The sequence below is a fragment of the Manis pentadactyla genome, chromosome 4, assembly GCF_030020395.1.
Source record: "Manis pentadactyla isolate mManPen7 chromosome 4, mManPen7.hap1, whole genome shotgun sequence".
Taxonomy (NCBI): domain Eukaryota; kingdom Metazoa; phylum Chordata; class Mammalia; order Pholidota; family Manidae; genus Manis; species Manis pentadactyla.
This window is the reverse complement of record NC_080022.1, coordinates 25,779,569-25,795,724: the sequence shown is the minus strand read 5'-3', so window position 1 is coordinate 25,795,724 and position 16,156 is coordinate 25,779,569. Positions and strand designations below refer to the sequence as shown.

General features: G+C 49.7%; 1 protein-coding gene across 1 annotated transcript in view; it reads right to left on the bottom strand.

Annotated features, from left to right (window-relative positions):
- C4H1orf94 (chromosome 4 C1orf94 homolog) overlaps positions 1-13,425 on the bottom strand; it is a 34,370-nt gene extending 20,945 nt beyond the window's left edge. Inside the window, exons 1-2 of the mRNA XM_057499446.1 lie at positions 12,804-13,425; positions 12,030-12,357 (exon numbers count right to left, since the gene is read on the bottom strand). Of these exons, the coding sequence (XP_057355429.1) occupies positions 12,030-12,357; positions 12,804-13,425 (950 nt within the window). The remainder of the gene's footprint in view (positions 1-12,029; positions 12,358-12,803) is intronic.
- Between the last annotated feature and the right edge of the window lie 2,731 nt (positions 13,426-16,156).

Below are 16,156 nucleotides of genomic sequence, written 5' to 3'. Positions count from 1 at the left end.
TTCTGACTTCTCTACCTGTCTGTGAAGGTGGTAGCAGAGCACAGTGGCCAAGAGTGTAGTCCCTGGAAGGACAGAAACTGGATTCTAGTCCACACCACCTAAGGGAGGCCAGACCTTAAGCAAGCTGCCCAATGTCTCTAAGCTTCAGGTCCTGGAGCCCTTTGGTAGTCCCCACCCATCTTGATTCAGTAAATAGCAGAGACTTGGAAAATGCTTGGGCATTAGGGCTTTACCTCTTGTTTCTCTTGGGACTCGCCACCTCGTGTGATGAATCCAGGAGAGCCTGCTAGGGGATCCCCCAGAGGAAAACCCCAAGGTCCTCGGCCAGACCCAGAGGACTGTGTGGGAGAGCACGAGTCCTGTCCCGTCGAGCCCAGCCTACCAGAAGAACCACCCAGCTGAACCCAGCCCAAATCACTAGGCTACAGAAATGGGAGCTAAGGAGATAGTTGTGGTTCTGAGCCACTAAGTTTGGGGTGGTTTGCTGCATATCAAAAGCTAACTGATACACAGAGATACAAATATCCCAGTTTTGAAACTAAAGAAGCCAAACGATGAAGAAGTTAGGGATTTCTCCCAAGGTCACAGAATGAAGAAGTGATCAAGTAGGTGAGCTGAGGCAATCTTGTTCAGATGCCGCTCTCTTCCCACTAGGCTATACTGCTCTGAAGACCAAGAGTGGACTGAGAAATGAGAGAATACTAGGGATACACACCTAAGTGAGGAGAGCGAGGAAGGCCTCTTGGAGGAGGTGTCACAAGTTGGGGCCCAAAGGGTAATAAGCATACAGCCTGGTAAGGAATGCAAGGATGAGCTTTTCAGGCCAGGGCATGGCACCTGCAGAGGTCATGAGGTAGGAAAGAGGTTGGTGCAATGGCGGGACTGATGCTCAAGTGGATGGGCACATTAATGGGTGGCAGGGTCAGGTGGGTGTGGGGCAAGGGGTCGTTTGAGGTGAGGTTAGAGAGAAAGGCACGAGTCAGAACCTGCCAGGCCTTGAGGTGAAGCTAAAGGGTTTTATTTTTTTTAATAAAAATATTAATATCTAAAGGAGCAGGGAAGATTCTGGCAAAGATTTTGGCAGGGAAGTGTCAGGCTCTGGTTTCCGTGGATGGGAGGTATTTCTCCCAGGGATCAGCCTAGACGAGTGACAGGAGGGGCAGAGGCCAGAGCCAGAATCTCTACTGTGTCTACTAGGTGCCAGCTATTGTACAGAGCCCTTGCCCCCACAACAACCCCAAGGGATAGGTAGCATCTTCATTCCCAATTTAGAAAGAGGAAACTAAGGCTCAGGAAGTTTGAAAGACAAATTCACGTTCACCCAAGTGAGTAAGCTTGGAGCAGGATTGGATCCCAAGTCCACATGGTTCAGAAGCTTTACTCATAGCCACTACCTTATACTTCCCAAAATAGTGGAAATGGGAGAAAGCTAGGCCATTGCAATCAGGAGACATGCATTCAAACTCCAGCTCTGACCTTCCTGCTGCGGTGGCCTTCTACAATTCACTTCCTTTCTCTGAGCCTCAATCAAGAGAGGCCAGCAGCCAGGAGCCAGGAGGAACTAGGAGGATGAGGAGGTAGAAGGCAGAACTTGATAGGCAAGCAGGTTTCCAACTCACAACTTGCAGGAGCTGTGGCTGTAGGTGGGGGTGGGGAGGAGGCACCAAAGGGCCACAGACAAGGAGACGCCTTCATCAGGGAGCAGAGGCTCCAGCTTTCAGCCTGGCACCATCCCCTGGGGGCTCCCACCCTTGATTGACTGAGGCTGGTGGACATTTCTGGGTCTTCCTGTCTGCATGGGGAGCTGAGAACCATCTTCTATTTCCCCAGTCCATGTGTCACAGCACCTAGGGTGGCCTCTGCCCATTGTGGAGGGAAGGGACACAGCCACCTCGCTTAAAGCAACTTTGTGTCCTCCCCCATTTTCCCTCCTCCACATCCAGGGCTCACGGAACTGCCCTGGGTCTCCATATACACTCCACAGCCCTGCACACACACACACACACACACCCATATGCACACATAGACCACAGCCGTGCACACGCCCATATGCTCATATACACCACAGCCACACACACATGCACACTCATATATACACACTCGACACCCATACAGACACAGCACATGTACACACATAGACCACATCCACGCACACACACAGCCATGGACACACCCCACAGCCTTACACATACCCCCATGCACACACACCCACCACCCCAGCAGAAGTATGGAAAACCAGCAGGAAGGAAAGGAACCAGGGTGGAGCCTGGACTGCTTTTCTCAGTTTGGGGGCAGGAGGGGCAGCTGAGGGAAGCTGCAGATTCCAGGGCCTGGGTAGCTTGTCCCAAAGGTACCTGAAGGCCCACTGAGCCCTGTCTGCTGGCCCCTCTCTGGTGGGGGCTGAGGGAGGGCAGAGGGCTTTCAACGAGCTCCAGCCTCCCTGCCCCCCTCCTCCGGACTCCACTCTTCGGGCTGCAGTGAGGATTAAGTGAGATGATGAATGTGAGAGCACTTGGTAAACTGTGACAAGCGCTATGCAAATGTTAGCAGCTCCGCCTGACAGGCGGCAGGGTGCGGGAGCCAGGCCGCTGCAGGCTGGGAGCCCACGACCCTTCACAGCCCAGGGCCTGGGCTGGCTGGGGCGGACAGCGGGGCCAGTTGCCCAAGCCCTGGTCCTGCCGTCTGTACCGTGGGGATGGCGACACCACCCAGGGCTACAGGAGGTCATGCTGTGAAATCCCTCAGCTGCCCAGATGCCGAGCCTGGACTTCAGACTTCCAGCTGTCTCATTTCTTAGCAAAGACCTTCATACAGAATACAGTCCATTTTTCACAATGTCCCTGGCTTACATTTGGAACTCAGTGAAGAGCAGCCTACTTCTTCACTCTCTTCTGTGGGACACCCCCTCTGCAAAGCTCTGTCCCTCTTGAGCTTGAGGTTCAAAGTATCAGAGAACTTGCTATACCTACTCATAGGAGTCACATGGGGCGCTTGGTTCAAATGCAGTTTCCTGGGCATTCTTGGGGAAATGGAAATTCAAGTGGTCCAGAATGGGGCCCAGGGATCTGCCCTCCACTCCACCCTCATGGTTTTGACATAAAAAGTGCTCCTGGAGACACCCAGCCTGGTGCGAATTTTCCTCCAAACACTTTGCAGCTCTGTCCTGACTGCCCCTCAGGGCAGGTGGGACAGCCCTGGAAGGCAGACCCGCCCAAGGCACGAGACACCTCTTACCCTACTACCCCTTCCCTGACCCTGCATCTCGTGTAGGGAAAGGAAAAGCCGAGAAACCAAAGGCAGGTGCAAAATGGGCCTAGGACTGGAAAGGGTGGGGGGTGATGAGGGATTCAGTGAGCTGGGGAATGAGACAGGAAGTACTGGGGAATAAATACAGCAGTAAAGGAGCTTCGGCTGGGAGCTACAGAGTGATTCTTATTGTTCAAATTATCTTTAAAACTTTTCATTTGAATCTGTTTAATAAGAGAAGGCTTACCCTAAGGAAGAGGTATTTTTTTAATGTGACTTGGGAGCTGAATTGGAAAGAACGTTGCAACAAAGATATTAAAAAGGGGATTAAACCAAACCACTGGTGGCCCATCTCTGCAGGCTCCCACAACCTGCAACACAGCTCCCAAACCATAAAATTAAATTAAAAAGGGGGACACAGGACATGGGATGTTAATCATGATTCATCTTCCCTTCACCACTCCTGGCTCCCGGGGCTAAGCAGACAGGGAAGGCTGGCCTGAAGGGCTCCTGGTGTCCCGGAAAGAGCTGAGGCCTTGAAGCCCCACCAGGCTCTTCTATCCTTGTTCTGATCTCTCCGAGCTCTGGGCAAGTTGCCTAACTTCCCTAGCTTTGACTTCCTCACCTGCAAAATGGGAGTAGTATGAACCATTTACAGGGAAGGATTGGTAAGACAATTAAATAAATAGGAAATAAAATTATAGACACTGGCATACATCAGGTGCTCAAGAAAATGTCAGCTCCCTTCTCTGCAGCTTGCGGCAGAGGAGGCAAAAAGCCCTGCAATGTCTTGACTTATTGATATTCTGTCCCTGTGTCACTCAGTGCTTCCTCTGATGACTGTGACCTCGTGCTTGGATCCTGGCCACCTCTGGGCCTCAACCTCCTTGCAGAGGCATTTTTATAGTTCATCCATCATTCACTTACTTCCTCATTCATTCATACCCACTGCATAGCCACTGAGTGCCAGGAACTCAGCTGGGCGCTGGGGAGACAAAGATGAGTAAGACACAGCCCTTGCCCTTAAGGAGCCATGTCAAGGGGGGGAGGAGTGATTGCTGCCCGAGCCCACAATACGTGCCAGAGGAGCACCTCATCAGAGCTCCCGTGCCAGAACTGAGCCACAGAGCGGATCGGACACTGTGTCCTCCTCCCCTCCGGCCAACTGGCCACATGAGAGCTGGTTCTAAACCGACTCTTCCATGCCATCCGTCTCATAGGAAGACCCCTATTGCACCTAGGGAGGCATCTGTCTCTCCAGAGGACCTCTCCTGCTTGCTCTGATTGGAGGGCCTAAATTACAGAAACTGCCTGCTAGGCTTCCACTTTCTGCCTTAATTGCAGAGAATCTCAAAGCAAAATGCTGGCCTCAACTGAGTAGTTTTCTTAGCTTAGGTTTTCTGGCATATAAGTCTCCTCTCCACATTCCATTCTTTATTAGCACCCCACCCACCCATCTTATCCTTAATAATAATAATAATGGTGATGATGATGATGATGATGTGGGGGCCAAGGGCAGGCTGACCCCAAATGTACCACTTTGGCATGCAGATTATTTTGATCTGAAAACAATCAAGGCCCCAAAAACTCAGCCAGAAACTTTGACTTCCCCCTAACTGCCTACAAAGAGCTTAGATAGAGGGCCTGCTCCAGGAAGACAGCTCACAACATAGATAACTACATCATAATATGTACTAGGAGTGGTAGACAGGGAGGAATTTGGCAAAGTCTGTTCGTTAAAATCCCTCTCTGCATGCTATTGTTTCTGAATTGCCCAGCAAACATTCGTTTACCAAATACTTAGTCTTTTTTCATTTTCCTGTGAATTGCTACCTTTCCCTTTGAAGCCCCAGTCCCCTACCCCCTTCGCCTTAGTTCAGGATGATATATATACCACATTTGGCCTAATCTGCTTTGGGATCTCACGTCTATACAGATTCCCCATACACATGAAATTAAATTGTATGTTCTCTTGTTAATCTGTCTCATGCCAATTTCCCAGCTAGAAGAGCCTGGAAGGGTAGAGGAAGATTTTTCCTCCAGGGATGATGACGAACTCGGAATCATTATTTATGGCAGGTGCTGTGTGAATTCTGCATACATTCTTTCATTACCGTTCACAATTACCCTTTCCGGTGGTCACTCTAACTTTTTCCATTTTTCCAACGAGGAAAATGGGGCACAGATAATGTGAGCAACTTGGTGACAGCAGAGAAGTGTGCTGGGATTCGAATCCACCCTTCTCGTTATTTTATTGTTACCTAAGCCACCTTTAACCTTGAGGAAAGGGAGGGGATATCATTACTTACTTAAATTAAAAAGAGGAACATGGAAGAGGGAGGAAGAAAAAAAGGTGTTGGATGGGGTGAGTGTGAAAAATTCAGAGGATGACACACATACTTATACTAGGTCTTTAAGGGTAGGATTTCAACAGACAGGTGTGGAAGAAAGGCACTCTTTAGTGGAATAACCCGAGCAAAGGCAAGGCCATGTCCCCCTGCTGGTGGTCATCTTGGTTTATAGAGTTTGGAGAAGAGCAGCGAGACGCATCTAGAGATATAGATGAGGCCAACTACAGAGACCCTTGGAGCCCAGGTCAAGGGGTTCAGAAGACAGTAAGGGAGCCACAGAAGGTGCCTGAGCTGCACTGTTGATGTGTTTCAGGAAGATGAAGTCAGCAAAGGGTGAAGGACATGCAGGAGGGAAGGGAAGCAAACGCAGGGAGATGAGATCCTTGTTCTGGAAACAGCAGGAGAGAGGCCAGCAGGGAGGCAAGGACATAAAGACCGTCATGAAGGTAACTGGCAGGGTGTGTGAGGAGACTGGAGGAGGGAAGGGCTGGGGGCACCGGGCTTGACTGTCTGTCTGCCAGCACCATTTCGTGCACTAATTCCCTTGATAACCGGGATGGGGGGGTGCATCGATGTCGCTGTGATTGGGGTTCACAGCAGCAGCTAAGACCCAGCCCTGGGAAGCTTTAGGCAGAACCTAAATGTCCAGGTGAAATGGATTCCAACCTGGGGCCCAGGGGGTCTCTAACGTTCACAAAATGTCGAGAAATGTGAGGATGTGTTTCAGACAAAACGGTGTGTGGCAGCTTCCTCGGATTCTCAGAGGCATCTGACCCCTCAAAGGGGAGAAAATACTAGCCTGCAGCATTAAAACCCAAAGCCTTCAGAGGTGGCTTCTGCTCTGAGACATCAGCCAGAGTAAGGGCGTGAGTCGTGCCCTTAGCACTCCCATCACCAGGTCTCCAGCTTTTGAAAAATAGTAATAAATAGAATTGGGGTTATCTTCCCAGCAACTTTTCCAGAAAAGCAGGATTCATCCAACTGTTTAAATAACAGTAGCACAAAGGATGGGACTGTTGGGAGACCAGTTCAAATGAGGCCCTACCTTGGGGTCGAGGCCCCAGTGGCTCCACCGGCCTGGAGGACTGGCTGGTGGACCCAAACGGGAAAGATTTAGAGAGTACTAAAGAGCCCTCTTTCCTCTCAATGGCAGATACCTCAGAAGGCTGCCAATCAGGAAACCACTGATGTGCTTAAATGGGTTTCCCATCTTTCTGTAGAGTTACCTTCCCACTTGGGTCTGGCTTGGGATGAGGGCCACAAGGCCTTTTAACACTGCAGACCGAGTTCTGTCTGACTTGGGGAGGTGGGGAAGTTCTAAGGTGCTGCCTGAGGGCCTGGAAGCAGTCAGAGAAGCTGACCACACCCAGCAAGCTCCGGCTGCCTCTGCACCATCATCTACCCTGTGTGCGTTGTGCCTGTCCTGGGGAGCCTCCCCTCCTTGCCTGTGCCTGGAGGACTTTCTCTGTAGGCTGCTTCTACTCTCCTCTCAAGTCCCAGCTCAGGAGACACCGCCATGGAGCCCGTTGTGGCGATAAATAACCTTGCCAGCCTGTGCTTCCAGAGGGCTGTAGCCTCGCCTTCCATCACACTCACAGGGCTGGGATCTCGACTCTTGAACTTCCATCTTGCCTCTTCCAGCCTCCTCCAGGAAGCCTTCCCTGAACCCCAAGCCCAGGCCATGTGACCCCTCAATGGGCTCTGATGGCATTGATACTTCATCAGAACATTATCTTCATATGCTGTGATCTGCCTTTCTTAAGATACTGAATGGCCACAAGGAGGTCAAAGACTGTCCCATCTTTGCCACCACTGTATTGTTTTCATACTTTGTCAGGCATGCAGCAGGTACACAATGAATATTTGTTGAATGTCTGTGCTGTCAGAGGTATGTGTGTCCATTCCACTCACTAGACTAGGAACTTTTTGAGAGAAGGGCTCTGTCCTGCTTATCTCTGGGACCCAGCACAGGGCCTGGCACCAAGAAGGCAAATGTGTTTGTTGAATGAATCGATAAATGAAGGAATGAACAAATGCCGCTTCCCAGTCAGGGCAATGGAATCAATGGCAAACCCCAAATTCTCATCCTGAGGATGAGAAGTTTTAGCAATGAGGGGAATGCATCAAAAGTAATCCTAGAATATGAGTCAGGAAGTGGCTTGCCACAATTCTCTAAGCCCAAATTTAAGAGTAATTAAAAGATAACTGAGCAAAATTCTGCAGTTTAATTGACACTAGGCAGAGCTATTGATTTCTCCCCAAAAGCCCATGTCTCCCTGTTTCTTCCCAACCTCAGAAATGGCACCACTATCCAACCAGGGGCTTCAGCTAAAAAATCTTAGTTCAGATTTGCTGTTTCTGTTTGTGTGCCCCAAGCCATCAGCATGGGTACATGCATATTTGGGCTCCTCTCAAAATATACACTGAATCCCCCACTGTTTCCATCTCTGCTACATACACTCTGATCCAGCCACCACCAACTTCATGCCCCCCTTGACTACTGTGGCACCTTCCCAGGGTGTCCCCACTTCCTCTCTCATGTGCCTGTGATTCCTCTCTACAGCAGCTGGAAAGATGTTTAAAAACTAGTGAATCCATCCATGTTACACCCTCTTCCTAAAAAGCCTCCACAGGTGTCCCCTAACATGGAGAATCAAATCTGAACTCTGTACAGTGATCCTCCAACACTTCTAAGATCCTGCCAGCCTGCTTTTGTTATCACCTCATCTCATGTCCCATCCCTCATGGCACCCCAGTCACACTGTCCCTCTCTACACACACTGCCGCCTCAGGGTCTTTACAATTGCTCTTCCTGCTGCCTGGATGTCCTTCCCTACATCTTCATCTCACTGGTTCCTTCATAGTGTCCAGGTCTCAGGTCAAACGACCACCTCTCTTCAAAGAGCCCTTCCCTGACCATCCCATCCAAAGACACACTCCCTACTACTTTACTCAGTTTTATTTCCATCAGAGCATTCATCACTATCTGAAATTACCTGGTTTATTTTTATGTGTTTATTAGTGATTTCCTCCAACTGAAACTGGTTCTTGTCACATTCTGAAGCCATCAGGTTTTTATTTACTTGTTTTTAGTTTCTCTCCCCTACTTGAACAGAAGCTCTAGGAAGGCAGAGCCTTATCTAGCTCTTAGCACATGCCAGGCACATGGTAGATGCTCAATAAACACTTGTTGCCTGCATGAAGATACTCGGTGTAAATGGGACGATCCAGTCCGAACAGATTAGACCACACCTGCATTACTGTACTTGGTTCTGGTTGTTGCATGGCCACAAGGATGAGCAGTGTGGGCAGGAAACTGACCGAGTTGGCATGTGAGGGGAAACTTAGAAAACCAGAGGCATTCAGCTGTAGAAACAAGAAATGCTAGGAGAAATACTGTTGCCATCTTTTAATATGCAAAGAGCTACTGAGTGACAGAAAGAGCTATTGGTTTAGAGCCCTAATGACAGAATCCAGAGCAATGGGCATTAGTTTGATAGAGACAGCTTCAGCATAGGAAGAAGATGGTCTTTTGACAGGGTGCACAGCAAGGAAGGGAGCTACCTTAGGAAGTGGTGAGCTCCCCATCTAAGGAAGAGTATAAGTGGATAATCACTTGGTAAGGACCTTGAGGAAGAGATGTATGCAGCAGGAGAAAGCTTCAAAGATCCCCTTCAATCTTGACATGTCTGGATTTCTATAATATATAGGAATAGAGTCAAGAAAATATTTGGCTAATGAGAGTTCTAGAACTTACTTCTGTAGCCACCCTAATATGAGAAAAATCACCCAAATCAGGTCTACAAATTAAGCAGTGGAAAAATTAGCTGAGAAGTGACTGGTGGGCCCAAAGCTTTCCCAGAACATGCTAGACAGCTCTCTGGATTTGAAATTTGTTATCTATCTGTGACAATTCAGAACATGGGACTGCCAAATATTTTAACTATCCAAAAACAGGCTTCATTCCCAGGGGAAGGTAGCCCACAGTCTCAAGTAGTGGCTGACATGGTCCTGGGTTGGCCTGCAGAAACTACCACTTCCTAATTGTAAGGTCTTGGGCAGCAAAGTTAACCCCTCCCAATCTGTCACCTCATTAGTAAAAAGGATTTCATTTAAAAACAGGAGATGAAGGAACTGAAACAAGAATGGCACAAATTTGATACTTAATGAAACTCACTAATAGTCACTCAGACATTCACTATGCTACTTTATTTTATGCATGTGAATATTTGCATAAAAGAGAGGGGTGTTTAAAATGTTACCTACCTCATGTGATAATTGTAGGTCCTAAAGAAATTATCACCATCATCATCATCATTATTACAAGGGATTTTTACACATTGTAGTTATTACCAGGAATATTTAAATATCCCATTTAATTATCCCAGCAACACTACAAAATGCACAGTAATCACCCCCATTTGGCAGATGAGGAAACTAAAGCTCACATAAATGAAACAAATCCTGAAGCAGCTGGCCCAGGGCTGAAATGTGACCTGAGAACAGTTGTCTGACTCCACCAACACAGAGGCCTTTATTTCCAGAATCATTGTGATCTACCTGGCTGACACCTACATAGCGGTGATCTCATTTATTCATCTAGGGCAGTGGTTTTCCAGCTCGTTACTCAGTAGCAGAACCCTCTCTTCAAACAGTAACCTTTCCTCAGAGCTCCAGTTAAGCAAATCCCATTTGGCAGATGAGGAAACTAAGCTGTGTCTGAACAGCTCTGGCTGAAGTGGGATTGGGGCCCAGCAACCAGGCCATTTGACTCCAGGGCGGCCCCTGAAACACCTGAAGGTCTGAGCATAGTGTGAAAACCAACAACTAAACCCCAGACCCTGAGAGTTCCATTTAAGGACAGCCTCATTTGCATAAGGCAGCTTTTGGTTTCCTCTCTCCCATCACGGCTGATCCTCATTATCAACTCTGAGGTGGACGAGGCAGGGCACATCATCCTCAATTTGCAGATGAGCAAATCAAGGCCAAATGGAGTTTAGTCACTGGCCAAAGGTGCGCCAGTTCACTTTTCAGCCAAGTGCAGACTGGAAGTAGAGCCTGTCTCCATTAATTCAGTGTGACCTGGCAGAGAGGGTGCCATCTACTGGAAATTGCCACTGACCCTCGGTCTATAAAGTGGACAATCAGCTGGCTGGCCATTGAGAGCTGAGTACAGCCCACAGGCCCGCTGCCAAGAGCCTGTCCCAGAGCAGATGGCAATGGGCAGGGGAGAGGGGCTCGGTGCCACTGGAGGTCTGGACAGTAGGATTTGGGCAGTAGACAGGCCATTCCCATCCCAACCATGTTGTGCGGAGCACAGGGCAGGGGAAGCCGTAACAGCCAAAGTGCCTCCCACCTTCATCTGCAGCCCAAAAAGGGACAGCAGGGAGTGCAGACCTGGGTAGCAGTTACACTTTGACTTTCTTCTTAGCTCTTGCACAGAAATCTCTGAAACCAGACGCAGCTGATAATTGCCTGAATGGTTCCCCAACCCTAGAGCATCTCTGAACTGAACTGGAGCATGTGTTGGAACAGGCAACACTTAATTATCACTTAATTTACACTTAATTATTAACACTTAATCCATCTGTAAAATGGGGACACTAATACCTGCCTCATAGAGACTCTGGGAAGATTAATGTTTGAAGCCCAGTTTGAAGATGCAAAGCACTGAACAAGTGCTCAATGGTGGCATTAATAACCATGGCAGATTCACTTGCTTTTCCTAAAGAGGTCCCTCCTTCCTTTCCCTATGAATACCCATCCCCATATCTGCCCAACTCTACCCTGGTGGAGAAACATTTAGCTCTGTGTTTCCCAGACACAGGATTTCCCATCCAGGAAAAGGGCTATTTACAGCCATCTTCCCGCACTCTAATTTTCTATTATGTCCTCTGAATATGTCAATGCCTTCCCAGTAAATATTTTGATGTGTGCTCTTGCAGCAGCTTTCTCTGGAGGCTGAATGGGACAGCTGCTCCCTGTATTAGGGAATTCCAGATGTGGTTTAAAACCACCAGACTCATCTGTGCCAGTGTCTAGTCTGTGGGTGTGGGAAGGGGGAAGGATCTTCTAGTTGTCTCAGGGCAAGGCCATGGCACCTAACCCTCATCCCTGGCTATGGTGGTTTTTCAAGGTCCTCAGATCTACATCTGGGTTACCTATGCCTTTAGGATGAGAAAGGGGCCCTTAGAGGGCTCGGAAAGAGGCAGCAGAAATGCAGCTCTGATCTGGCCCTTTGCCCCAGGTAACTTCAGGACCCCAGTTAACTCCCCTGGAAAGAATGGACAAAGGACCCCGGGAGGTGGAGGAAAAGTATGCAGCCTTTAGGGCTTAACCGGAATGAACAACGGGCCAGAAACATGCCCCCAGGAGGTCAGACCTGGTCTCCTCCCTCACCCCTTGGGACCATCCCAAAAGGGGGACACTCACTCTTCTTGGAAGCTGTTCCCTTTGTCTCTTGGAGTTCCAGCCATGGTGGCAGAGAGCTGTTCCTTGGAGGGCCTGGGCTGCAGGGCCTCAGGCAGGCCCTGAACCCTCTTCCAGATTTCATGGCAAGTCTTGTCTAGGCTGTCTTGGGGTGTGTCCTGGTGGATCCAGATGTATCTGGGGAATGGGCCCAGGGCGGAGGGGTGCTTGGCCACAAGGGCCAAGGACCAAGGGAACCCACTCCCACTGGCCATTTTCCTCCTCTCTTTCCGGAACTCCCTTTGTCCACTCGGGGCTCGAAGACAGGGGGACCGACCGTCCACCGCCACCCCTCATTCACCAGAAAGGGAGACGAGGGTGGGCAGAAGCAGGCTGGTTCTGTGTGGCTGTTGCTCCAGCAAGGTGGCTATATTCAGAGGCCTTCCATCTGTATGTGAGTTGGGAATGGAAGACAGTTTTCTTTTGGGAAGGGGCAACTTATTTTGATTTTTTAAAACTTTCTCTTCCCTGACTTTTGCCCTCCCCCTCTCCCTTAGAAGAAAATATTTAAAAGTCAACAAAAACCAGTAGCTTAGTAACCGTGGAATCCCCCTGAGCTCAGGAACCAGCCGCCTAGGCGGGCCGAATGACATCTGGGAACAGCTGGAGGCGGAGGGCCGGCTCTCCTTGCAGTCCCCGGCACTTCCCCGTTGCCACAGGCCGCTCGTGACACCTTGCTGCGGCTGGGGCTCAGTCCACGCCTGCCCTCTAGGCCTCGCGGATGGCCGGGATGGGGACCTGGCACCGTGCCAGGCCCGGCGGGGGCAGGAGCCCGCCTTGACGTTCTCTCCCGGCCCTTCCCATGGACCCCACGCCCGCCGAGGGCCAACGGCCAGGCCCCAGCGCCGGCCCCGGCCCGCTGAGCCCCGCCTCGCTCGCCCTGCTCCCGGCTGCTGCCCCCTCTACAGCGCCCCTCTGCCGCCCGCAGCCAAACGCCCGAGCGCGTCAGCCGCCCGCTGCCCGCCGGCGGCGCCCCAGCGCCCCCCAGCAGACACCTGCCGCGCTTCTGCGTGGGGCTGCAGTCGGCCTCAGCACGGGTCCCACCGCTTTCAAAGGGCGCTGCCTTGGCGGGCCGGGGCCGGTGGCGCCCACACCTTCCTGTCCAGAGCTGAAACTCCGCAGTGGGTTTCAAACGCAACGGCTCGGTGCGCGGGGGGGTTCGGTGCCCTAGGCCCTCCCGCGGGGTGGGGGTGGGGCCCGGTGGGGCCCCTCTCCGGCGAATCCCAGAGCCCTCTGCCCGGTTAGAAATCAAGGGCACCGCGCCTTCGCTACTCTGCAGAAACCTCAGCGCCTGCCAGGGTCCTGCCTGACATTTTATTGGGCTCTTACCCTGTGCAAAGCCCTGGGCTTTAGGTATCATGCTCGATCCTAACAAACTCAGGAAGTCAGTACCACTGATTATTATCGTTCTGTATTTGAGGAAACCGAGTCTCAGTTATAGAGTGTGTCCAAGGCTCACTAGGAAGGGGGGCTGGGATCCACACCCAGGCACCCAGCCAGACCCCTCGCTCTCAGCCACTGAGCTACACCTCTCTGTCCTGTGCCGGGTTCCGCGAGACCGGGGTACCGGGCTGGCAGGTGGGCAGGAGTGGAGGTCAGGGACTGAGGTGGAGAGAGGGGGGACGTTAGCTGTTTGCTGCCCAGTGGGCTCCACCTCTCTGGAGCTGCTCCATTAAACTCGAAGCTGACACTGCATCCACGCCTGCCGGGCCCTTTCCCGCCCCAGCAGTCAGGGGTTGTTCTCCAGTGTTTCCCTGACAAGGAAGATGGAGGGGATGGGAAAGAAGAACGTAGCAAATACAGAGATTGGAGTTGAACCCTGACGCTGCCACTTCCTAGCTTTGTGACCCTAAAACTTTCTTGACTCCTCTGACCCTTGTTCATTCATTCATTCCCCAAATATTGATTGAGCCCTGCTCTGCGCCAGGTGACTTCCCAGAAACGGAGGAAGCATGAAGGTGAACTAAACTGGCTTGGTCCCTGCACTCCTGGAACCTGTATTCTAGTGGAGGGTGATAGATCACAAGCTAGCAAGGCCAGTAGATGAGCAATAATTACAGATGAAATAAGATAGAAACTAACCAAAGAAAGGAAGAGATGGGGAGGGGAGTAGAGGCAGTCATAGGTGGCATCCAGGCAGGCCTCTTTTTGGAGGTAAGGTACCATTTGATATGAAACACAAGGAAGAGAAGGAACCCTTTTCTGTAAATGATGTTAATTATTACCAAGATCACATTTCTGGCACATAGAAGGCTCTCAATCAATCTGTGTTACATGAATTAATGACATACTGCAGGTAAACTGCTGGGCATACTGTAGGTGCCCAATACACAACCTTGCTCTTTACAGAGTGCCTGAGTTCCTGGAAATGTTGACTCTAAATTTTGAAATCCGAGCTTCATTCCCCTTTGATTTCCATTATAAAATTGAAGATGTGTTCCTTCGGGGAAAATTCTGAGGACCAAGAGTGAATAAAATGATAGTTAAGAAAGGAGAAAACCTTTTAAGATACTGTATTTAAAGGGAAAGTGATCATTCTGATGAAATATTAATAGTTCTGAAAATGTCACTCAGTGTTTGTGCTGCTTGGCATTTGGCTGGCTAACACCTATGCTTAGAGCAGAACGCCAACGGCCCTGCACTGTCCAGGCCGTGGGATTCTGGAAAGTTAGCCAGCTCACTCCCTCCTTCTCCTGTCCTCTCTCCCCTTTAGGAGGAGGCAAGGCAACAGGAGTAAATTAGAAAAGATTGCAGTAGGGCTAGGGAACAAAAATAGGCACATGTCTCCTGGAGCACACACCCAAAGTTTCTAGAAGATTCTGCAAAAAACTGTAGTACTTAGAAACAGTATAGAACTACATCCAATAGGGTAGCTGCTAGCCACATGGGGCTATTTTAATGGAAATTAGATTAAAATGTCAGTTAGTTAGTTACATTAGCCACATTTCAAGGGCCACATGTGACTTGTGGCTGTCATTGCAGACAGCACAGAAAACAGTTTCATTATGTCAAAACACATAGACTCTGGAACCAGACTACCTGGGTTCAAATTCTGAGTTCATGTTTTCTGGCAATGTGAGCTTACACACGTTACCTGGGCCTTGGTGTATTAGTTTGCTAGAGCTGCCATAACAAAGTGCCCAGCTGAGTGGCTTACACAACAGAAATTAATTTTTTCACAGTTCTGGAGGCTAGAAATCCAGGATAAGATGTCGGGAGGGTTGATTTCTTCTACGGCCTCTCTCGGCTTATACACAGCTATCTCTCCCCTATGTCTCATAGGGTCTGCCCTCTGTGCATATCTGTGTCCTAACCTCCTCCACTTATAAGGACACCAGTCATACCGGGTTAGGACCCGTCCTAATGAGCCTTTACTGCACTTTAAAGCTCCTGTCTCTAAATACAGTCATATTCTGAGGTACTAAGAGACAGGACGTCAACATGCAAATTTGGAAGGGCACCATTTGGCTCCGAACACCTGGTCTCCTCATCCTTAAAATGGGATGATAATAAAGAATGACTGCTTCTTAGCATTGCTGTATATGTTTTATTACTAAGTAATTACTTAACACATGGACAGTCCTTAGAAGGACACTTGGCACATAAAAGACACATCAAAATGCTCTCTGTTAGTTTCCTTGTTGATAACATTGCAATGTGTGCCCCTGGAGTTTCTGAATAACAGCTTTTGTGCTGTGTGTAGGGAGGGAGAACTTGAGATGTCCTGGGGAAATCACCCTGTGATGGAAGAATAGACTCAGATCATTAATTAAACCTTTATAGGTTTTGTTCATTTCTGAGCAGCTACCATATGCCAAGACTGTGCAAGGTGCAGGGCTAGAAGATGAGTAAGACCTCTAACTTACAGATCACAGGCTAGTGAAGGGGGCAGAGCATTCCATAAGTGCCTGGGACACAGCAGGGATGGGGAAAACTGAGCTTATTCCAGTCTCAGCTCAACATGCAGTTACGTTCCTCCAGCATATATGTATGCATGTGTCCAGCACGTGAAATGGTGTCCATGATCTCGAATGCTTCATTTCAGGCTCTAAAATAAGACAGGGACCAGGCTGTCTTCTTCACTATTCTGT